The 23,478-nt window shown below is 43.0% G+C and overlaps 1 protein-coding gene across 1 annotated transcript in view; it reads right to left on the bottom strand.

Moving 5' to 3' along the window:
• STXBP2 (syntaxin binding protein 2) overlaps positions 1-23,478 on the bottom strand; it is a 90,907-nt gene that overhangs the window by 28,970 nt on the left and 38,459 nt on the right. Inside the window, exons 9-12 of the mRNA XM_033916533.1 lie at positions 16,421-16,551; positions 16,034-16,141; positions 4,580-4,637; positions 140-205 (exon numbers count right to left, since the gene is read on the bottom strand). Coding sequence (XP_033772424.1) covers positions 140-205; positions 4,580-4,637; positions 16,034-16,141; positions 16,421-16,551 — 363 coding nt within the window. The remainder of the gene's footprint in view (positions 1-139; positions 206-4,579; positions 4,638-16,033; positions 16,142-16,420; positions 16,552-23,478) is intronic.

Below are 23,478 nucleotides of genomic sequence, written 5' to 3'. Positions count from 1 at the left end.
TGCGTGTCAAAGCAGCTCCTGATTGGTGAGGCCCGACTTTACCAACCAGCAAAGAAAAATCACTCTCGAATGTTACACTAAGTTCCTAGAAAAGAAAAAGGACAGACCAACCTCAAATGCTTTCCCTTTCAATCCTCACCTTATTCAGCTCCTTCTGATACTGAGGCATCTTCTTCAGGATCTGAGATAGATCCTTAATGTTGGCCTGAAAAAGAAAATTGGAGAAAATGATAACATACAGGTTCCCAAACAGACTTGCCTCATGCACATTTACCGTATTTTCACGCATATAACGCGCGTGTTATACACGATTTTACAAACCGAGCATAACCATGTGCGTTATATGCATGAGCGCGTTTTACAATTTTTTTTTACATTGCTGGTTCCCCCCTCCCCCCGATTCATCCCCCAGCCCTGAAAGCCTGATGCCCCACCCCGAAAGGACCGCTGGCCCCCCACCCTGAAGGACCGTTCGCACCCTCCCCGACGTCCGATTCATCCCCCAGCCCCTCCCCCTGCACCGTTTGCGGTGGAGAAGCAGCCTACCATGGGTTTGCGATGCCAGTGAGCCCTGCTGCTTCCTCTGCCGGCGGTCTCGCCCCTTCTCTGATGTCAGAGAAAGGGCGGGACCACGGCAAAGGAAGCAGCGCAGGGTAACAACAAAACATGAATAAAATTACATTACATTACATTAGTGATTTCTATTCCGCTTGTGCCTTGCGGTTCTAAGCGGATTACATTAGAAGATGGCTGGACATTTCCAGGCGATGACAATACAATTATTTGTATAACTTTACAAACTTTGCAAACCTAACTTTACTTAACTTTTCGTACATAACTTTACATAACTTTACGTACATAACTTTACATAAATTTACGTGGAGTTACTTTGTGTTACTTTACATTGTCCTTACCGTGCTTGCATAACTTGCATTAAGTTTACATAATTTATCTTACATAATTTATCTTACATAACTTTACAAGACTTTACGTAGAGTTATTTTATGTTATTTTACCTTATTATTCCAGTACATTGCATAACTTATATTACATGATATTACAAAGTATAACCTTATGTTATATTACAACGCATAACCTTATGTTACTTTACATAATATTACAATGCATAATCTTATGTTACCAAAAAATCGTCTGTTCCTAGGTTGCTATATCTGATTTTTTCGGTATTTGGGGAGACTGTGTTTCTAGATATGAATTGGCTTTACGCCCGATGCAGCTAGATTAGATGTTGCCTATGGGGACGAAGTTGCAGTTGGTTGTGAGTTGCAGTAGGTTATGAAGGGAGAGAAGATGATGGTAGATTATAATATTGGGATGTGTTTTTTGAATAGTATGGTTTTTATATCTTTTCGAAACGCTTTGTAGTCCGTAGTTGTGGTCAGCAGCTTGGATATGGTGGGGTCAATTTTCGCGGCCTGTGTAGCAAGTAGGTTGTCATATAGCTTTTTGCGTTTTGTGCCTTTGAGTGAGGGGTAGGTGAATGGAGTCTGGGTTCTCCTTACTCTAGTTGAGAGGTTTCGGGTTAGGCGGCTGTTTAGGTAGAGAGGTGCTGTTCCGTTTAGTGCTTTGAATAATAAACAGTATAGTTTGAATTGAGTTCTTGCTTGTATCGGTAGCCAGTGTGAGTCGAGATAGGCATTAGTGATGTGATCGTATTTTCCTAGCGAGTAGATAAGTCTGAGTGCTGTGTTCTGTACTGTCTGTAATTGTTTGGTCATGTAAGCGGGGCAGGGTAGATAAAGGCTGTTGCAGTAGTCTACAAGTCCTAGTACAAGTGATTGGACTAAGATCCTGTATTGAATTTTGTCAAAGAATTTTCTTATTTTTCGCAGGTTGCGCATGGTGTAGAAGGCTTTTTGGATGGTTTTGTTAGTATGAGTCTGCATTGTGCATCTCCTGTCTATTGTTACTCCCAGGATTTTGAGTGCTGGCTGTATTGGGTATGTGATTGCATTTGTCGTCAGATCAGTTAAGGTAGGTTCTTTGTCTTTTTCTAGCAGCAGGAATTTGGTTTTATCCGTGTTCAGTTTCAGTTTGTGGTTGGTCATCCATGTTTCTACCGTTTCCAGAGTTATTTTCAGTCGTCCTGATGAGTTGGGGTCTTGGGTATTGAAGGGGAGAAGGATTGTTATGTCGTCTGCGTAGCTGAATGAGACTATATTTAGGGAGTCTAGAGTGGTGCCCAGTGAGGATACGTAGAGGTTGAAAAGTATGGGTGATAATGGAGATCCTTGTGGTACTCCACAGGGGTTTGACCAAGGGTCAGATATGTGGTCTTTTGTCTTTACTTTATAAGTTCTAGTTTTTAGAAAGCCTTGGAACCAGTTGAGTACCAAACCTGTGATCCCTATGGCGTCTAGTATCTGGAGTAGTATGTTGTGATCCACTAGGTCGAAAGCTGCTGAAAGATCTAGTTGGATAAGTAGTATCCTGTTCCCTTTGCTGAGGTGTTGGTGGGCTATATCCATTAGAGATACAAGTAGTGTCTCTGTGCTGTGGTTTTTTCTGAAACCCGATTGTGATGGGTGTAGTATGTTGTGGTCTTCTAAGTAGTTGGTGAGGTATTGTGCTACAAGACCTTCTTGTAGTTTGATATATAATGGGATTGAAGCGATGGGTCTGTGGTTGGCTGGATTATTGTTTGGAGCTTTGGGATCTTTCGGTATGGGGGTGATAATAATCTCGCCTAGTTCTGGTGGGAAGTGACCATCTGTGAGCGTGGATTGTAGCCAGTTCATGAGGTTAGCTTTGAACTTGATGGATGCGGTTGTTAGCAGGTACGATGGGCAGCTGTTTAGGTCACAAGAAGTTTTACTATATTTGTTGTATAGTCGAGTCATGTCGTTCCATTGTATTTTGGGGAAGTTAGTCCACGTTCTGTCAGCTACTAAGGCTTCATCTATTGTTGGTGTTGTTATAAACATGAAAATAAATATAAATATAAATATAAAGTGCTTATCTAAACATGAATAAAATAACAACAAAACATGAAAATAAATATAAATATAAAGTGCTTATCTAAAATGTAGTACTGATCATTTTTTCTTATCTGATTGAATTCCCGTCCCTCCGACCCGGATTTCGTCTCTTCGTCAGGGAGGAACACTTTTAAAGGCTCGCTTGTGGCATGAACAGTCAAAGCGGACGGCCCGTCCGCTTTGACTGTTCATGCCACAAGCGAGCCTTTAAAAGTGTTCCTCCCTGACGAAGAGACGAAATCCGGGTCGGAGGGACGGGAATTCAATCAGATAAGAAAAAATGATCAGTACTACATTTTAGATAAGCACTTTATATTTATATTTATTTTCATGTTTTGTTGTTATTTTAATCAGTCACCAATGAGAAGCAACATCGTTAATAGCTCCCCAAAATAGAACAACATTATTTGTTGGATACATCAATTAGATAGGCACTATACAGGCCTTAAGACACAGGGAGGGCTGGGGACTTGTGAAGGCGATGATGGTCCCCATAAAAACCTCATTGTAGTGACATCACTATCACAAAGGTTTTTTGGTCTGAGCACTTCACAAATAATTTATATAAAAATAATTTTTGTTTAATTATCAAAGAAAAATAAAAATATTTCTATTCAAATTATAGCTGTGATTATAATAGTATATATCCCATATTTTAATAAAATTTTTATCATTTCCATTCTGTACCGCTAATGATCTTTCCATTCTATATATGTGACATAATGAATTCCACCAAAACTTAAAATTAAGCCTACTATGATCTTTCCAGTTATTAGTAATATGTTTTTAAAAATTCTCTTCATAAGTATACATTAGAATAGATGACACGTATGTCACATACGCAAGAGTCTGTCAATGTTATGAGCGTCTGGGTGCGTAAGGATACAACCGCCCAGCCAAGCATCATTCTTTTTACAATTACCCATACATGGCTTAAAGAACTTTAAAGAACTCTCAAATTTAATTTGTTGTTGGTTTTGTAATTTTATAATTTCAGTCATAATGTGCCATGAAAAACATTTGCTCTTATAATATCCCTTCTGAATTTTAATTTTTGCATATGGAATGGGAGGGGGGAGGGTTGGATTTTTATTAATATTACATATGAATGATAAGACAATATATTCCTGTGGTTTTTCTTTTGATGTATATGGATGTGGTTGGGGGGGGTGGGAGATATTTCTTTTTCTGTTGTATAATATGGTGGATTTTCAAGTGTTATTGTCTTATATATTGTTTAATATTTGGCTGTACACTTGTTGTGAATTATAAAATGAATAAAGAAATTAAAAAAAACCCCAAAAACCAACATTTGCTCTGTTTAGTGTGCCGGAGCTAAAAATGTTTGAGAGACACTGCCCTAGTGACTTACCAATTTTACAGATATTTTACATTTTTATAAACAGGATACAATATGGTTATTTGTGGCAGCGCATGGGGAAGGACCAACAGTGATATGGGTAGCTAGGATGAGTGGGCTGTGTCAATTTCTTATATAAGCATGGATTTGTAAATATGTAAACTGTTTTTGAGATTTTTTTTTTAATCATAGTATATAGAATGAAAATGACTGTTCTCACCTTGTCGGTAGTCATCCTCTTACTCTCACAAAAGTTCTTTAGTAGTTCTGTGACCTTCCTGCCAGAGGAGACAGGGAAACATTAAAAAATAATATTTCTAGAACTCATAATCCCGTCGCCTTGATCAGACCCTTTGGTGGAGGAAACAGACAATAATCTTTATTTAAAAAAAAATAAATGCATAAAGTTCACACAGATTCTCATTTGCCAAAACAGAATGGGACAACTATGCTTAGTTTGGAGGGTTCTACGAGGTACTCTTGGTTCTAGAGGCTTAGACTTCCACACAAGTCTGCTAAGTTTTGATCTAATATTCAAAAGCAGGAGGGGAGGGGAGGAAAGGGGAGGAGCAAGCTAGTTCCACAAAGTTGCCGGGAGGGAGGGATTGAAGGCCGCTCCAGTTCCCCGCTCCACTAGACCACCAAGGCAGTACGGGAGGCCCGCGGTGAGTCTGGGATTGTTCCAGGAAGGAGGGGTGGGTTGGCTGGCTGTTTGGCTGCAGAGCAAGCAGAAAGAACACCAGGGAAGGGAGGAGAGGGTCACTTCTACCCTGTACCGGTACTTGAATATAAACCACAGGTTTATATTTCAGTCAACCTTTTTTTCTCCTTTTTGGGGAGGGGAAAGGTTACCTTGGCCAATTTTTTTGATCGGTTTATAGTCAAGTATATACAGCACTTCTACTTGCCCATCAATTTAAAAGCTTCCTTCTTAAGCAGAACATTTAACTTATTTCCCCCTTTCCTTTACCAGTTAGAATGCTGTGAAAAATACATGTCCTTTTCATACAGCTGCTATAAATTTTATCTTCCCCACTTTACAGGACGAGAGAGAGAAAAAAAGAGATAATAAAAGCAATGGCAATAAAGCCCTTTGACAGCGTTCACTTTTTGAAATGACAAATAGAGAAGTGATCTATTCATTCTCTCTGCAGGACAAACATAATAATAATAATAATAATAACAGCTTATATACCGCAGTACCGTGAAGTTCTATGCGGTTTACAAAAGATTAAGCAAAGTCTTATTAATTATCATAGCCTAGAATTCTTATGTTTTCAGATGGACTCTATGGGTCACCAAGCCGCAAGGTGGTATAAATTAATATCTGAATTTGTAAATAAAAAACCAAAACATGGTCTTAGAGACATTTGGAGCATTGAGATTAAGCATCAAATTAATGCATCTCAATGGCCACGACTTTGGTCTTGGAGGTTAAGATGTACAGTGTCAGCATCTATGAGACAAACATGGTTTTTTCTTTTGCATATAGCTTTTTGGAACCCTGTTCGCTTACAAAAATTAGATAGCTCTAGGTCTAATAGATGTTGGCACTGTCATCTTGAGGCTGGGACATTAGATCATTTATTATTCTATTGTCCATTCATATCATTATTTTGGAATTCAATTTGGCCTCAAATAAATAGGATGATGGAAAATCCAGTAGCCTTGACTTATGATACTATCTTATTCGGCACAGCAATGAGAGCAAAGAGTCAAAAATCTTCAAACAATAACAAACTTTTATTTATACTGACTGGGGTAGCAGTACAACAAATTACATATAACTGGAAAAATTATGATAGCTTAAACCAGGGGTGCCCACAATTTTTGGGCTTGCGAGCTACTTTTAAAATGACCAAGTCAAAATGATCTACCAACAATACAAAATTTTTAAAACATAAAGAACAGAGAAAATGTTAATTATCATTCATATTCCGGGTTTTTTTCAAAGAGGTCAAGGCAGATGACTCTTTGCAATGTCATCTCAATAATAACCATACAAAAATAGACAAATATAGCCCCTCCCTTTTTACTAAACCACATAGCAGTTTTTAGCGCAGGGAGTTGCGCTGAATGCCCCACGCTGCTCTCGACGCTCATAGGCTCCCTGCGCTAAAAACCGCTATTGTGGTTTAGTAAAAGGGAGCCATAGTGCAAAATAGAGACAGCAGATATAAATTCTCAAAACAGACACATTTTGATCACTAAATTGAAAATAAAATTATTTTTCCTACTTTTGTTTGATGATTTCATGAGTCTCTGGTTGCACTTTCTTCTTCTGACTTCTTCTCACTTCACTCTGGCTGCACTTCTTCTGACATCTTCTGATTTCAGCCCACTCCTTCTTTCAGCCTCCTATATGCTTTCTCTCTTCCATACCTCATTTTCTCCCCCAACTTTTTCTTTCTTTCTCCCTGCCTCCTGTTCTTTCTTTTTCTCTCTCTCTCTCTCCATGCCCACTTTCTTTCTGTCTCCCTGCTTGCCCCCTTTGTTTCTTTCTCCCTGCCCTCCCCCAAGCCACTAGGTTTGCCGTTGCCACCGGGGAACAGGCCTCCAAGCCACCGCCCCCCAAGCTCTGCATGCAGAAGCCTTGCACTGACCAGCATTCTGCTCCCCTTCAATTCTGATGTCGGAGAGGAAGTTCCGGGCCAGCCAGGCAGCGATTGGCTGGCCCAGAAATTCCTCTCCGATGTAAGAATTGATGTCGGGGAGAGGAATGCTGGTCAGCGTTAGGCTTCTGCAGGCCCAAATCTCTGGATCCCCAGGGCCGAGGAAAAGAAAAGAAAAAAAGCCAGTCTTCCATGAGAGCCGTTCCAGTCTCTTTTTAGCACGACACTCAACTTCCCATTTTCAGGCTCAAGACGTCAGAGCAGCAGCAGCAGATCCGGCATTTTTGGGCAGAGGGCACCTCCTGCTCCCAACCGCCTTTCTCCAGTCTGGCTTGTCAATTCCGCCAGGAGCAGCCGGCACTCAGCTCTCAAGGGTCGTGACTTCCCTAGACCTCCCTCCCGCCTTCTCCCGAAGGAAGTGACTTCATCCCCCAGTCGGAAGACGGGTTCTGGCAGTCGGGCAGGAAGGGCGCAGCAAGAATGAGTGTGCGTGGGGAACCTTGGGGAGATTCCGGTGGGGAACCTTGGGGAGAGGAAGGCTGATCGGCCGGCCGATTGGAACGGCAACACGAGATCGACTGGCGTTGCCTTCCCGATCGACCGGTCGATCGCGATCGACGTGTTGGGCACCCCTGGCTTAAACTATAACTTCTGGTGGAATTCCGTTTGTCATATATATAAAATGGAGCGTGCATTAGCAACACAGAGAGGTTATTTTGGCAAGTTTCAGAAGATCTGGGGACCATTAGCAGATTTCTGTAATGAATGAAATCATTTTCCCATAATAAAAATCTTATTAAGAAGGGATGGGGGTGGGTTTCATTTTATTTAATTTATCTCATAAAATATTTGTCATTATTTTTATTATAATTGTTATGTGTATTGGGAGGGGAGGGAAAGGAGGGGTTTAAATTTTAATAACAATTATTATACATATTAGGTAATACATATATTTCAGTTATTTTTGTTCATAAATACAGAATAATATAATGTATTTACAGTGATATATGAAAGGAATTCAAGTGTATGTTTTATGAGATCGTTTTAAATTTCTATGTTACACTTGTGGATGTATGAAAATTAATTTAAAAAAAAAGATTAAGCAAAGGTACAAATTGATTGACTTCAAGAGGGGTAGAAGAAAGAGAATTAATAGGACAGGAAATTCATTATTGAGGAAAAAGTGATCAATAGGACAAGTTAATCGCTATTGGGGGGAGAGAGATGAGTGGATCAATTGTCTAGATGCTTTAGGAACAGGTGTGTTTTTAGACATTTCCTAAATTCCTCATAATTAGTGGGCAAAAGTAATTGTTCTAGGTCTGACCAGTACCACAACTGCACATGAACTTGTTCTTTACTCTAGATGACATCTGTAAATTCTTTTTGCCTTTGCCCAATGGTTAGAGCAGCAGGCTGAGAACTAGAGAGTCAGATTTAAAATCTCACGGCTGCTCCATGTGATTTTGAACAAGTCACTTATCTCTTCACTGCCTCAGGTACAAATGTTAAGATTGTAAGCCCTGTGTGTGTGGTGGGAATTGGGGGGAGAGGGGATTCGAGGGTTCTGGGTCAAAGTCGCACAGATGTTGTCCCAAATCTTGGGAAAGTCGACGACTATTAAAGTGGAGAATGCGCTTTTGAACCGTCTGGTGGCTGGAGTGGAGGAAGAGAAAGATAGGTGGCCTGACTGCGAGAGTGGTGGCAGCAGCAGCTTGGAAACAATCGTCTCCACTGGAGTGGACTTTGAGTGATTGACAAGTCGGATGGCTGGTATGAGAGGTATCGTTTGACAGCCAATTTGAGATATTGGATATGTTCCTTAGAGAGGCAGTGGCGGAAGTTTCAGGATTGGTGGATTCTTTATTCCTGTTCTTGACTGGGGGGGGGGATTTCCTTTTGTTTAAGGCGTCTTTGGATACTGGACTGTTGGGGGGGGAGTGTGTGTGTGTGGGGGGGTTATATTTTGTTGTGGCTGCCGGGTGCACTGCAGAAACCAAGGTGTGCCTGGATGTGCGATTTGTAAGTGATATTTTGTGAAATGCTTTAATAAAGTTATCAGTTAAAAAAAAGAATCTACAGGAGAAATGTAAATGCAGCCTTGCTACTGGCAGCTCTGATGGCTAATGCTCAGTATTAACCTGCAGCCTAGCTGTCACAACCGACCACTCTTCCGACCTAGAAAAGGACTTGGGGGTTTTGGTGGATAAAACAATGAAACCAGCGGCACAATGCACAGTGGCCTCAAAAAAGGAGAACAGAACGTTGGGCATTATCAAAAAAGGTATCACTACCAGAACCAAGGTGTCCAACATCTCCACCCCCAATATCCTACGACACTCCCTCTAAGATACAAAGGAGTCCTCCGTTTGTATTCCGACAAATGGGAGTGGTGCAGTTTCAGTTAGAAAGAGAGCAGGTTGGCAGAACCGCTGCTGTACCACTCCCAATGTGGTAGAAATACTGGGGGACTGTTACAGACCTTATTTATTTATTTTTAAAATTTATATTCCGCATATCCTGATGCGGAGCACAATAAAACATCCAAATGAAAAACAACAAACTACAGTCTTCTCATACAACACACAGTGTGGCACAGTGGTTGGAGCAACAGCCTCAGCACCCTGGGGTTGTGGGTTCAAACCACACTCTACTCCTTGTGGCCCTAGGCAAGTCACTCAGTCCTCCATAGCCCCAGGTACGTTAGATAGATTGTGAGCCCACCGGGACAGATAGGGAAAATGCTTGAGTACCTGATTGTAAAACCGCTTAGATAACCTTGATAGGCGGTATATAAAAACCTAATAAACTTGAAACTTAATACAATGAACAAATTACAGTATAGCAAACGAACATGTAACAACACAACCAACAATGAATATACACCAATAAATCATATCTCTCCTCACTCATCTCCCCCCGTGATCTCCGCTCATTGGGCAAGCCCCTCTGATCTGTACCCTTCTCCTCCACTGCCAACTCCAGACTCCGTCCCTTCTTTCTTGCAGCGCCGTATGCCTGGAACAGGCTGCCTGAAACAACACGTCGTGCTCCATCCCTGGCAATGTTCAAATCCAAGCTAAAGGCCCACTTTTTTGAAACCGCTTTCAACTCCTAACTCCCACTCACTGCTACCTACTATAATCTCTCCAACCCTGAAATGTCCTGTCTAAATTAGACTGTAAGCTCTTCTGAGAAGGGACTGTCTATTGTGTGTTAGATGTACAGCGCTGCGTACACTTTTCAGCGCTATAGAAATAATAAATAGTAATAGTAGTAGTTACTTGACTGCTGGCTCATTACTCGCTGCTACCGGTTGAAAAAGCATGCAAAAATAAAAATGGTTTTCAGCTTTTCTCGAAACTGTAAAACCGATGATGCTTGCCTAAGATCCATAGAGAGCCTGTTTTGTTTTTTTTGTTTTTTTAAATCTTTATTCATTTTCAAAAATTACAACACGTGTACAACAATCATTCATAAATATCTTTTTTTTTTTTAAATTTCTTTATTCATTTTTTCATATTACAACAAGTGTATCAGTGTGTAAGAGATTTGTTAAGTGGGGATCTGGGTGGGTATTATTGTATTTACCTCATAATATGTATGAATTAATTAATGCATTTTGAAGTATTAGGTTAGATTTTCTGAAATAGGAAGGGAGGGCTTGGGGGGGTTATTTTATTTATATTTGTCATACATATTAAATGATTTACATATCTAAAACATTATAAAAATATGAATATGATATATTGTACTTAAAGTATTCATGAAGGAAAATCAAGTGTGTGTTTTCATAAATATCTTATTTAATCACTTGACATTCTTATTTGTAACATTCCAAATAAATAATTTTATAAGAAGCCCACCCCTCCCACCCATATACTAATAAATAATAATTATCAATTATTATTCTTCATAATCCCCCCCCTTATCTTGTCCAATATTTAGGTGTTTAAGATGTCTGATCACCAGAATAAATCGTCAATGGCCCCCAAATCTTTTTAAACTTATTATAATTGCCTTGTTGTAGAGCAAATAACCTTTCCATTTTATAAATATGACAGACTGAATTCCACCAAAAAGTATAATTCAGTTTAGTATAATCGTTCCAATTCCCTGTAATCTGCTGAGAGAGCCTGTTTTAACAAATAGGACCCTGAACAGAAAACATCACTTTCCGGTGACTCCGAAGTTTAACCACTGACAGGGAGGGCACATCAAGACAAAGCTTATCTCTAGAACATAAACTCCATGACGGAACATAAAAGTGCACCGACTGCAACATTCAATAGTTTTTAAGTTCAAGTTTAATTAATTGTGCACCTGGCCAGTTTACTATGCTAAAAATGAAAGGTTAAAATAAATTTTTGTAGGGAGGGGGGGAATGTGAACATTAAATAGACAAATTACAAACGATTTGGATGTGGGCGTCCTTATTCGTCGGATCCCGACTCTTTCTGTTTCCGCTGACCTTAGGGAGTGCCAGTTTCGGGTGCTCCATAGGGCGTACTTCACGAGGGTCCAACTGTTTCATTCTGGTTTGGCTGACTCGGACCTTTGTGAGAAATGTGCCGCTTCCCCGAAGTCCTTTTTTCACGCCTTTTGGGGGTGTCCGGTAGTTAAGTCTTTCTGGAGGCGGGTAGTCCGTTATTTGGAGGCGGTGTTGGGTTGTTCCATCCCGCTTACTCCGGTGGGGTTTCTCTTAGATAAATTTGAGGCTTTTCGTCTGCCGCCGGGAGTCGGCAATTTATTCTTGAGGAAGGCGGGCTTGGTGGCTAAAAAGGTCATATTGACTGAGTGGGTGTCCACAGCTCCTCCTGCGTATTGGGCATGGCGCAATAGGCTGCATGCTTTAATGTTACTTGAGAGGAGTCAGGTGCGTGGTTCCTTGCGACACAAAAAATTTTTTCTGCGTGTCTGGAGGCCCTATATTTATTCACTGTCCCCAAGAAGTCGGAGCTTAATTCTTAATAGGTTGCAGATTTGAGCTGTTCTAGGCGGTGGATGCGTGGACCCGTGGATGCCTCTCCCCGGCCATGGTTGTTCTTTTTAAATTTCTTTATTTATTACTTTTATTTTTAGTTATATTTCTTTAATTTTTGTTTCTCCGTGTTTTAATGGGAGTGGAGGTAGGGGGGCTAGTGTTCCTCTCAGGGCTCATCAGAGTACAGAGCTCTGTTTGCATGATGTTGTGGCCTTTGCTGCTTGGGCCTCCCTAGTAGCACGGGGTTGGGATGCTGCTGGTTCTGGGCTGGCATTTTCGTGCTTCTTCCCTCTCCTGCTTGGATGGTTTTGGTTGGGGGTGGGTTGGGGAGGAGTAGGGTTTGGGGTGGGGGGGTGGGGGGGATTTGTTACTCTTTTCACATGATTGTATTTTTGCAGTGTTCTTTTTGCTTCAATAAAAAATTGCTTTACACTAAATAGACAAATTACAAATACGAACATGAGCTTGAGGGCGAAGGGGGAGGGGAAAGTTAATAATTACATCATTAAAAACAAATTAATTAAAGGGACATGTATATAAAATTGAAAAAGCGTTGGCTGTTCAAAAAGGTTATTATAATAAATTTAAGGATGTGTGGGGACCTTTATTAAATTATAGTAATGAATAAGTTACACTTTTCCCAATCTTTTTTTTTTTTTTTTAATTTCTTTATTCATTATAAATTTTCAAACAAGTGTACAATAAATCACTTCATAATATATATTTCCACTTGAAATTATTACAAATTTCACACCACAAGAATTATCTCCCTCAACCCCATACATATATCTTTATAAATATCCAACACTTTTAAAACCCCCCACCCTCCACACATACATAATAAATGTATTTTTCCCAATCTTAATACACATGTGGATTTGAAGGGGGGGGATTTCTTGTTTTTCCATTAAGAATATATAGATGATTGTTGTAAGATATTATTTTCATGAGGTATATATTAGTTGTATATGAATTTGGGAAGGGGGTGGGGGTTAAATCTTCTTGGTGTATGATATTGAAAATTTTTCAAGTGATTTGGTTGATATTTACTGTACACTAGAAGTAAGTTTAAAAATGAATAAAGAAATTATTAAAAAAAAAAAAAAATTAATTAAAGGGAAGGAGGGGAGGATAAAACACCAGGAAAGGGGATCGCTTCTTAAAAGCGGTTCGTGTTTATTTTGCTAGCTGTTGGAAAGGAAATATTTAGATGCTAAAAACAGGGTTATTTTATCAAATTTTACCATCTGATGTTCAGTTCAGGGGAAGGGAGGAAATGGAAGCTCTTATGGTTCAGATAAGGGGAGCAGTGGTGGAAGAATGCTGGACAACACGGAGAAGGAGGGAAGGGGAGGAAGGCTGGACTATAAAACCCTCAATGTATATTTGAGTTTTTTTCACCCTTGATGCATATTTTAATTTTTCCCCTAAAGGGGCGAGAAGCAGAGGGAGGAGATAATGTAATCTCAGTTTATATTTGAATATATAGTATACTAGTTTTTAAGCCCGTTACATTAATGGGTGCTAGAATATATGTTTGTCTGTCTTTCTTTCTTTCTTTCTGTCTCTCTCCCTACCCCTGTCTCTCTCCCTCCCGCTGTCTTTCTTTCTGTCTGTCTCTCTCCCTGGCCCCCTTTGTCTGTCTGTCTTTCTGTCTCTCTCCCTGCCCCTGTGTCTTTCTTCTTTTCTTTCTGTCTCCCTCCCCATTTCCCTGTGCAGCAGCATTTTTTTCCCTCCCCACACTTCCCTCTGCAGAAGCTAAAACAGCATTCTCTCCCCCTACATTTCCCTGTGCAGCAGCATTTTTTTCCCTCCCCCTCACTTCTCTGTGTAGCAGCCACAGCATTCCCTCCCCCTCCATATCCCTGTGCAGCAGCATTTCTCCATCCCCCTACCTCTTCCCGTGGTCTGGCTTGCTCCCTTGCCTGAGTTATTTTTAAGTTTAAAGGTGCCCCGGCGGCTCCTCTAACAATCCCTGCCTGCATCAGAAGTCTTCTCCGACACAGGTGCGACTCGTGAGAGGAGCCGCGCGGCACCTGTAAACTGAAAAATAACTCTGGCAAGGGAGCCAGCCAACTGGCAGTTCAATGAGCAGCTTCCTTAAACACATCCTCCCCCCCCCCTTCCCTTCCTTCCCGCTGTCAGGCCGGCTGCCTTAGTCCATTGGCAGAATTATTTGTAAGTTGGTCCTGTTCGGTCTAGTTCAAAGATGCGGCAGTGGCTCCTCTCACGATCCCTGCCTGCAGTGAACTTCCGACGCAGGTGGGGATTGTGAGAGGAGCCGCCGCCACATCTTTAAACTTAAAAATACACTATGGCAAGGCACGCAGGGAGGAGGCCAGACCGATCAACAGCATCTTGAGGTCCGCGAGTGTGCTTACAGGAAAACAGAACCCTAAGCGCGCATGTGCACTCCTACCTCCCGGGGACCTACTGATCACGGAAAACAGAACACGCAAGTAGGAGTGCGCATGCGCGCTTAGGGTTTTATTATAGTAGATGGTAATGCCTTTTAACCTGGATTTCAAAATGGGTATATCAGGGAAACTGCCTTTCTCATAGAAACATGATGGCAGATAAAGGCCAAATGGCCCATCTAGTCTGCCCATCGGCAGTAACCATTATCTCTTTCTCTCTCTGAGAGATCCTAAGTGCCTATCCCAGGCCCTCTTGAATTCAATAGAAACATTATTTATATTGAGATGCATCAAGGACATGTTATAATCTTGTATATTTTTTATAGTCTGATCAAAGCTGGTGTCCTATTATAAATTATATTCCCAAGAAAAATATATAATATTGTATATGGTCATTTAGAAAACCCGTCTGGCAATAGTCAGAGGGATGATTTTAAACAGTTTGTTTCTTTTTCCTTAGAACAGACCTTTCAGGATGAATTTATTTATTCAATTAGTTTTTTATCCCGTTGTCCCCAAAGAGCTCAGAATGGGTTACAGGTTAAACATACATAATTTCAGTACACGTTTACGATACAAGTTTTTATTCTAACTTGACAGAAACTAGGGGTCTAATATTTATATACATAATACAAGCAGTCCCCGGTTTAAGAATGCTCAACTTACGTCAAACTTGTACTTACACAAACCAATACGCCCCTTCTTCCTTCCTTCCTGTCCTAATGTGACCTTCCTTATCCCTTCCGAATCCTAACACGCCCCTCGTCACCCCTTCTGTTCCCCCATGGGTGTTTACCTCCTCTGGCCGGCTCCCTCCTCCCAGCTGCACATCTCTTGGCAAAGCCGCAAGTGGCGGCTCCTGCACGTGGTCCCCTGGTCTTCGCAAAGCCGCGACTGGCAGTTCATGCATGCGGACTGCTGACCCGGAAGCTTTCCCTCTGATGCAGAGGAGGTAAACGTGGGATGCACAAATTTGGGACGCGGAACAGAGGGGGATGATGAAGGGCGTGTTGGGACATGGAAGGAAAGAGGGACTGCGATGACATAGGAAGGGATAAGCAGGGTCACGTTGGGACACAGAAGGAAGGGAGGGGGCAAAAACTTTGGACAAAAGATGGAAGGCCTCGCTTAGAAATTAGATAAGCGATTAAATCAAATTTTAATAAAACCTTGAAGGGAGCATGAACATGGGACAGAGAATGGAGTGAGGGAGGGGAGAATGAACTTGGGGAAATAGGATGGAAGAATTGAGGAAGTGAGAGAAAAAGACACTGAGGTGGGGAGGGAATAAAGGGAGACTTGTTGGACATGGATGTCTGGAGTGAGAGGGAAAGAGAGATGGTGCACATGGGGAAATGCAGAAAGCAGGTGAATTGTTGAGCATAGGGAGGGAGAAAGAAATATTGGATACGGTGGTGGGAGAGGCATCAGGTACAGATGCATGGAGAAGAGAGAGATGAGAGGGAGAAATGTTGGATGTGGTCTCAGATCGCCTCCTCCATGACCTTGCCAGGATACTGCACTGCATAGCCACATAAATAGGTTCAGTAAGGCTGCTAAACCGTTCCCTTCCTTCCCAAGAATACTGTACTGGTAGCCCATTGTTAACACTCATGGGCTAGTATGAGTGCCAGGAGACCACCATTATAAAAAAAACTTACTTGGAAACATCTGCAATATGCATGTGCCTTAGTTCCAACCATAAATCATCATCCTCGTCCAAAAGCACCTGCTTCTCTCGTGAATCGCCAATGCCCGTAGTTTCATAGCTGTGAGACACAGAAAAACATTTCTAGACCAAGTAAAGGTACAAGCTCATTACAGACTCTTTCATGAGAAGAACACAAGAAAACAATTAAATATTGGTTAGCAGGGAAATTAGAACATAAGAATAGCTTACTGGGTCAGACCTATGTTCCATTAAGCCCAGTAGCTCGTTCTCACAGTGGCCAATCCAAGTCACAAGTACCTGGCCAAAATTTCAGGACTAGACACATGCAGAGACAGCGGGCATCTAATCTAATCTGTGCCCCCCCCCCCCCTCTCACCTGTAAATATCTTGCTGAATGTCCAACAGGTCATAGGCCATGGCTTGGAAGGTCAGCTCATGAAGGAGTGGTGAAACCGGATCATAACTTCGGTCCAGGATAAGGAGTTGCGAGCGTGCTTTATCAGGACCCTGAAAAATCCAAGGGGGGAAGAAAGAAGAAGTCATGAAGAATGGAACTTAGTATGAAGAAAATCTAGTCAACTCTCATGAAATCTAAGGTAAGAGAAGGGAAACCACTGACCAAGTTAGCAAGATTCCAAAGCAAAAAAAGCGATCTATTCAAACTCTAAACCCTGAAAGAAGATCAATCCTTCCCAAAATCTAAGCCAAAGCCATTTAAATGATCACACCTTCTCCCCCTAAATTTAAATCAAAAGCTATTCATTCCACCCAGTCCATTAAATCTAAAGCAAGAGGATAAATCCATTCAACTCAGTCTTTGAATCTGAAACAGGAAAAGCCATCCTCCTCAACTACATCATCTTCTTAAAACTGGATGCAAAACTCAAACCCAAGCAACTATTTCTAAGGCAGAAGCAGCCACTATAAATACACAGTCCCTCTGTTTCTTTAAATTCTTTCTTCCTAACTGAACCATAGACTTTAACGTCTCATCTGAAGTATGAGAATAGTTAAGCTCTGGAACGCACTGCCAGAGGATGTGGTAAGAGCAGATAGCGTAGCTGGTTTTAAGAACGGTTTGGACAAGTTCCTGGAGGAAAAGTCCAGAGTCTGTTATTGAGAAAGACATGGGGGAAGCTACTGCTTACCCTGGATCGGTTGTATGGGTTATTGCTACTCCTTGGGTTTTGGATTGGATTGGCCACCGTGAGAACGGGCTACTGGGCTTGATGGACCATTGGTCTGACCCAGTAAGGCTATTCTTATGGGGATAATACTGGCCTCCTATAGGACCCTATTTCTGGTTAGGTGCACAGGAGGAAGGCCAAAAGAACATTATCAGGTTAAAAGGGGGTAAAATAGGACCAATGGAAATCCCTCCTTTACCAATATATTCAGTGTTCTGGGATACTGATTCCCAGAGCAATATGCATAGAGGTAGCCCGAGAGAAATTCTCTTGCCAGTTCCCACAAAACCAATAATCAGAGACAGACAAACTGCTTCTCCCTTCCCTTTCTCACTCTAACTGCAGTTCTCTCTTCCTCTACACTGTTCTCAGGGGAAAGAAAACAACAAACGCTGAATCTTTCAAACCAGCCAATAGTAGATAATAATAATAACAGTTTATATACCGCAGTACCGTTAAGTTCTATGCGGTTTACAAAAGATTAGTGAAGGACAAGTTGAGAGAACTTAAGGGAAGGGAGAACAAGTGGGGGAGGTGACCAGTGAACCGTTAAGGAGGGGAAAGAGAGGAACGGGTCAACTGTCTAGGTCAGGGGTGTCCAATGTCGGCCCTCGAGGGCCGCCATCCAGTCGGGTTTTCAGGATTTCCCCCAATGAATATGCATGAGATCTCTTTGCATGCACTGCTTTCAATGCATATTCATTGGGGAAATCCTGAAAACCCGACTGGATTGCGGCCCTCGAGGACCGACATTGGACACCCCTGGTCTAGGTACTTCAGGAACAGGCGAGTTTTGAGGCGTTTCCTGGTCTTGGCAGTGCGAGGAGTCTATATAATGCACAGACAGCTCCCTCAGAGGCTTGTTTGCTGAATTTCTGCATTCAGAACAATTCAGTCAACACAGGAATCCCTCTCCTCACCCCTGCTTTTTTCCTCCTCAGCGCATTTTCATGTGGATTCTTCAGAAGCAGTTTCTCGTTGGCACTGCCAGGAATCCGGTTAGGTATCACATACACCACCTAAACAGAGCTTAGTCTGTAGGTGAGCATAACACATGGACAGAGAATAGGTGTGATGCAAAGCTTTGTGTATAACTTATTAAAGATTACTAAATTACACCTGGAATGCAGGCTCACAAACTTGCATCAGCAACCAGCTCTATGGCTGGTTACGTGCTCTTGCCCAAGTGCATACCTTGTTATGTCAATATTCTATAAAAGAAAAACTATGTATGTGTGCCAATCGGGTGTCTCTTGGGTACTAATATATATATATAGACTAGTCTTATAGCCCGTTACATTAACGGATGCTAGAATATATGTGTGTGTGTCTGTCTTTATTTTTTTTTCTCTCTCCTTAGCCGCTTTCTGTATTTCTGTCTGTCATTTTTTTTTTTTTCCTTGGCTGTCCACTACCACCCCTTTCCTGCTCCCCCTGTCCATTCTCCTTTCCTTTTACCTCCCCTGTGTCCTCCACCACCCCATCACTGCTCACCTTATCCAGCAGAAGCCCTTCACCCTTTGTTTTACCTCCCCCTGTCCATCATCACCTCCTTCCTGCTCCCCCTGTCCAGCAGTAGGCCTGTCTTCATTTTTCTGACCCCCCTCCCTGTTCATCAGCACCTCTTCCCCTGTCCATTAACCCCTTTTCTGCCCCTCCATTTCCGTGTGTTGCAGCATTTCCCTCCCACCCCACTTCCCTGTGCAGTATTTTTCTCCCCCCATACAGCAGCCGCCGCGGCCGACATCCGACTCGGGCCGCCGCGGTCGACATCCGACCCGGGGGGGGGGGGAGGAAGAGAGAAAGTGGAGAGAGTACAGTGCGCAAGGGAATGACGGCGGCGGGGACGGCCAACTTACAGGAAGGGAGGGAATGCAGGCGGGGATCGTGAGAGTAGCCACCGCTGCGTCTTTCAACAGGGAGCAGGCAAGACCGTAAGCCGCGCATGCGCACTTCCTATGGGTCGCTACAGCTCACGGAAAACCGGCACACGCATAGGAAGTGTGCATGCGCGGCCTAGTGTTTTATTATATTAGATGCTTAGTTAAAGAATTACCCTAGCCTCCAGATTCTATATCGGTTGCCCAAAGTTGGGTATAAAAATTTAGGTGTGGAACACAGATCTGTAAAACCGCTTAGAAAGCTTTGATAGGCGGTATATAAAATCCTAATAAACTTAAAAAAAACTTAAACTTAAAACTAATTAGGTGCTAAAAGTCAATAACTGGTGTTGAAAAGCACTTAATTGGCGGTAATTAGGAGTCACACACAGATCTGCCCTACGCTCTATTCTGTAGCATATATACTTAAATTTCATAACGTGTCATTCCAAAGGGGGCATGGCCATGGACATCTCAGAAATTAGACGCAACGTTATAGACTAGCTAGGGTAATTGATCGATGGAATGGTCTTCCACGTCAGATAGTCGAGGCCAGTAAACGCTCGACTTCAAGGGATGATGGGACAGACGGTTCATAGACAACGGCGCGAAAGACAAAGGCGCGCCCAGACAATTGAGCGCAGCGCAAAGGCACGCGCCGCTCAAAATTACTGTTTTTAGGGATTCCTTTGGAGCGACCCTACCTGTCTGTCCCGGTGTCAGGTCAAAAGCGCGCCGCTCAAAATTACTGTTTTTAGGGGCTCCGATGGGGGGTTTTGTTGGGGAGCCCCCCTACTTAACTTAATAGACATCGCGCCAGCGTTATGGGGGGTTTGGGGGATTGTAACCTCCACATTTTACTGTAAACTTAACTTTTTCCCTAAAAACAGGGAAAAAGTGAAGTTTTCAGTAAAATGTGGGGGGTTACAACCAGTGTTCCCGCTAAGCTGCGCTGGCCTGCGCTCGCGCACAAAATATTACATCGCAGCGCAAAGTTTCTCTTCACAGCGCACACACGCGTCGGTAAGGTAAGGGGACGCATTGGGGGGATTGCACTTCCCCACAATTGCCATGCTTCGGTTCCTCTTCTTCCTTCCTTCCTCCCCCCCCCCCCCCGCGGGACCCTGCGGCACCATCAACTCTTACTCCCTCTAATGTCGGCCCTGCAGCTCCAGACTTCCTCGCACCTTCTCCCCTCCCCCTTTGGATCGCTATTATTTTAAATGTTATAGCCGCGGAGCTGTATCCATCAGTGGAGATGTCTAACCTCGGCCTGCCCCGGAACTCTTACTGCAACAGTGACTTCCTGTTCCTGCCTAGACGGGCGTCTGCTGCAGTAAGAGCTCCGGGGCAGGCCGAGGTTAGACATCTCCACTGATGGATACAGCTCCGCGGCTATAACATTTAAAATAATAGCGATCCAAAGGGGGAGGGGGGAAGGTGCGAGGAAGTCTGGAGCTGCAGGGCCGACATTAGAGGGAGTAAGAGTTGATGGTGCCGCAGGGTCCCGCGGGGGGGGGGAGGAAGGAAGGAAGAAGAGGAACCGAAGCATGGCAATTGTGGGGAAGTGCAGAGCTGCAGGGAAGAGTGTTGCGGTACCCAGCTGGAGGGAGAAGGAAGATGAGGGAGGGAATTAAAGGAGATGCCAGGGCTTGGAGCGTAGGAGGAAGGTATGCCAGTCTAAGGGAAAAGGAAGGGGGAGATGTGAGAGCATGGAGGGGGAGCGAAAGATGGAAGAAAAGGAAAGGAGAGAGATGCCAGAGAATCAGGGAAGGGGAGATACCAGACTATGAGGAGAGGTGTGGGAGAGGGAAGGCGAGGAGAGAGATGCCAGACCAATGGGGTGAAAGGAGAGATGGAAGGGGGAGGCATACAGTTTCTGGAAGGGGCATAGAAGGAGAGAAGATGCCATATAGGGGAAGAGAGACGGCAGACAGTGGATGGAAGGAAGAGAGTTACAAGAAGATGAGGAAAGGAGAAACCACAGACAAAGGTAGAAAAAAATTTCTATTTATTTATTGCTTTAGGAGACATGTGTCACTGTTTCTGTGAAGCATTGTATGCAGAGTCCAGCTTCTTGCTGGTTCAATTTAACCTTTGTCTATGTATTTTTATTTTATCCCCCCTTTTACAAAACTGTGAAGCGTTTTTAGCACCAGCCTTGGTGGTAGCAGCTCTGATGCTCAGAATTTTATGAGCATCAGAGCTGTTACCTCCGTAGCTAAAATCCACACTACAGTTTTGTAAAAGAGGGAGGGGTTAGTTTGTGATTACATATTCCTTACTAGGCGAAGGTGTTTTCTGTGTTCTGTGTGTTCGAAAGACATGGTTTTCTGTTAGGATTGACGGTGTAGGATTGATCTGTGCTGGTCTGGCTTGTTTAGTTTTACAATGGGTGTATTGATGTACTGCTCACTGCAATATGTAAGATGCTGCCTTTTCCTAGGTACTCATGTGTGACGTGTGGTTTGTTACTAAAAATCATGTTTTTCTTACAGATGGGGGGGGGGGTGCCAAAAAATGATGGGCCCCGGATGTTACATATGCTAGGTACGCCACTGTATGTAAAGATACCAGAAAGCTGGCGTAGCAAAAACTTCTAAGTTTTGAGTATTTAACCCTCCCACAATCTCACGGGCACTCGTTTCAAGTTTATTGAGATTTTGATTTAAACGCAATATCAAATATTTTCAATGCGTATAACAAAAATAAATTTGGGGAAATAAATAAAACCATTTGAACCAGTGTTCCCGCTAAGCTGCGCTGGCGTGCGCTGGCGCACAAAATATTACATCGCAGCGCACACGTTTCTCGTCACAGCGCACGATCGGAAGAGGCGTACGGCAGATGGCAGGGCGGCGAGAGGAGAATCGGGCGAGTTGGCTCATAACTTGCTGGCGCCCGATATTTTTGGCTCACGGTGAAAAAAGTTTGCTCACAACACCCGCCCGCTTAGAGGGAACACTGGTTACAACCCCCACACCCCCCACAACGTAATTTTGAGCGGCGCGCTTTTGACCTGACACCGGGACAGACAGGTAGGGTCGCTCCAAAGGAATCCTTAATAGATGGATTCTTGAGGAAGGGAGGGTTCTTGAATGGGCAGACTTGTTGGGCCATCAGCCCTTTTCTGCCGTCATACTCTATGTTTCTAATTGCCATCAGTTGAACACAAGCACAAAATGAACGCTAAGCTAATATTCTGTAAAGGCCATTCCATGCCCTTTAAAGAGTACTAGCTTAGTGCTTTCAGATTAGCTCCATCATATCTAGTTGATATATTTCTTATAGAATAGTAGAAAGTCACACGCATGTTGGCTTTTTCACCAAAGGATGTAAAAGTAAGAAGTATCTCGACCCTACGCTGGCCTATCAAGCAGCACATCATGATAGATTTTCGGCATTTAATACGTACATCTTCTTCTAAATGAACAATTTAGAAAACTCTTCTTTTTTCAAAATTTCTTATGAATAATCAATAACATATTGTGGCCCTGGGAAAGAGAATTTTCTATTTTTTCCTTTCCTGGGGTGATCCGCAGGGACTGCTATCCAGTAGTTTCATGTTTTCTGAAGGGGTTTTTTTGTATGAGAATAATCCAGAACATAACTGAAAATTTTCCTCTTTCCAAAATTCCTGATCTAATATTTTTTATTGTATCTTTTTGATAAAGGTTTCTAAACCGCATAGAATTTTTTGGTTATGCGGTCTAGAAATCCGGTGTTATGTTATGCACTTCATTTCAGAGCCTATCTTTGGGCGGTATTAACAGACTCTAGCCCAGGGGTGCCCAACGCGTCGATCGCAATCGACCAGTAGCTCAGGAAGGCAACTCGAGTCGATCGCACTCGTGTTGCCGTCCTGATCTAAGGGCCGATCAGCCTTCCTCTCCAGTGTTCTCCCTAGGGCCTTTTAGCTGGGCGGTCCGCCCAGCTGTCATCTGCCGCTGCTGAACATTAAAAAAAAAAACCCAAAAAAACGGCTTGGAGATTTCAGCCCCTAGCGAACTTATGCTCCGGGCTCTAACGTGTGCGTGCAGGCTTCTCTTCTCTTTCCTCCGAAACTGGAAGTTATGTCCAGGGAGGGGGGGGAGAAGGGAAGCCTGCACGCACTTGTTGAGAGTCCTGAAGCAAGCGTTCGCTACGGGCTAATGCGGGAAACAGGTTAGTGAAGCATTTGTTCTTGTTCCTGTCGGGTCCTGCCTACTTTCTGTTTCCGCGAAGGCAGGACCCAGCAGCATTTCCCCCAATAGGTTGATCACGATCTTGGGCTGATCAGCCTTCCTCTTCCCGACGGCAGAATTGACATCGGGGAGAGGAATGCTGGTTGGCCGAAGCAGGGAGAGCTTGGGGCCTGTTATTGGTGG

Source organism: Geotrypetes seraphini, chromosome 12 (genome assembly GCF_902459505.1).
Source record: "Geotrypetes seraphini chromosome 12, aGeoSer1.1, whole genome shotgun sequence".
NCBI classification, from domain to species: Eukaryota; Metazoa; Chordata; class Amphibia; order Gymnophiona; family Dermophiidae; genus Geotrypetes; species Geotrypetes seraphini.
The sequence above is the reverse complement of the archived record's forward strand: the minus strand, read 5'-3'. Positions and strand labels throughout refer to the sequence as shown.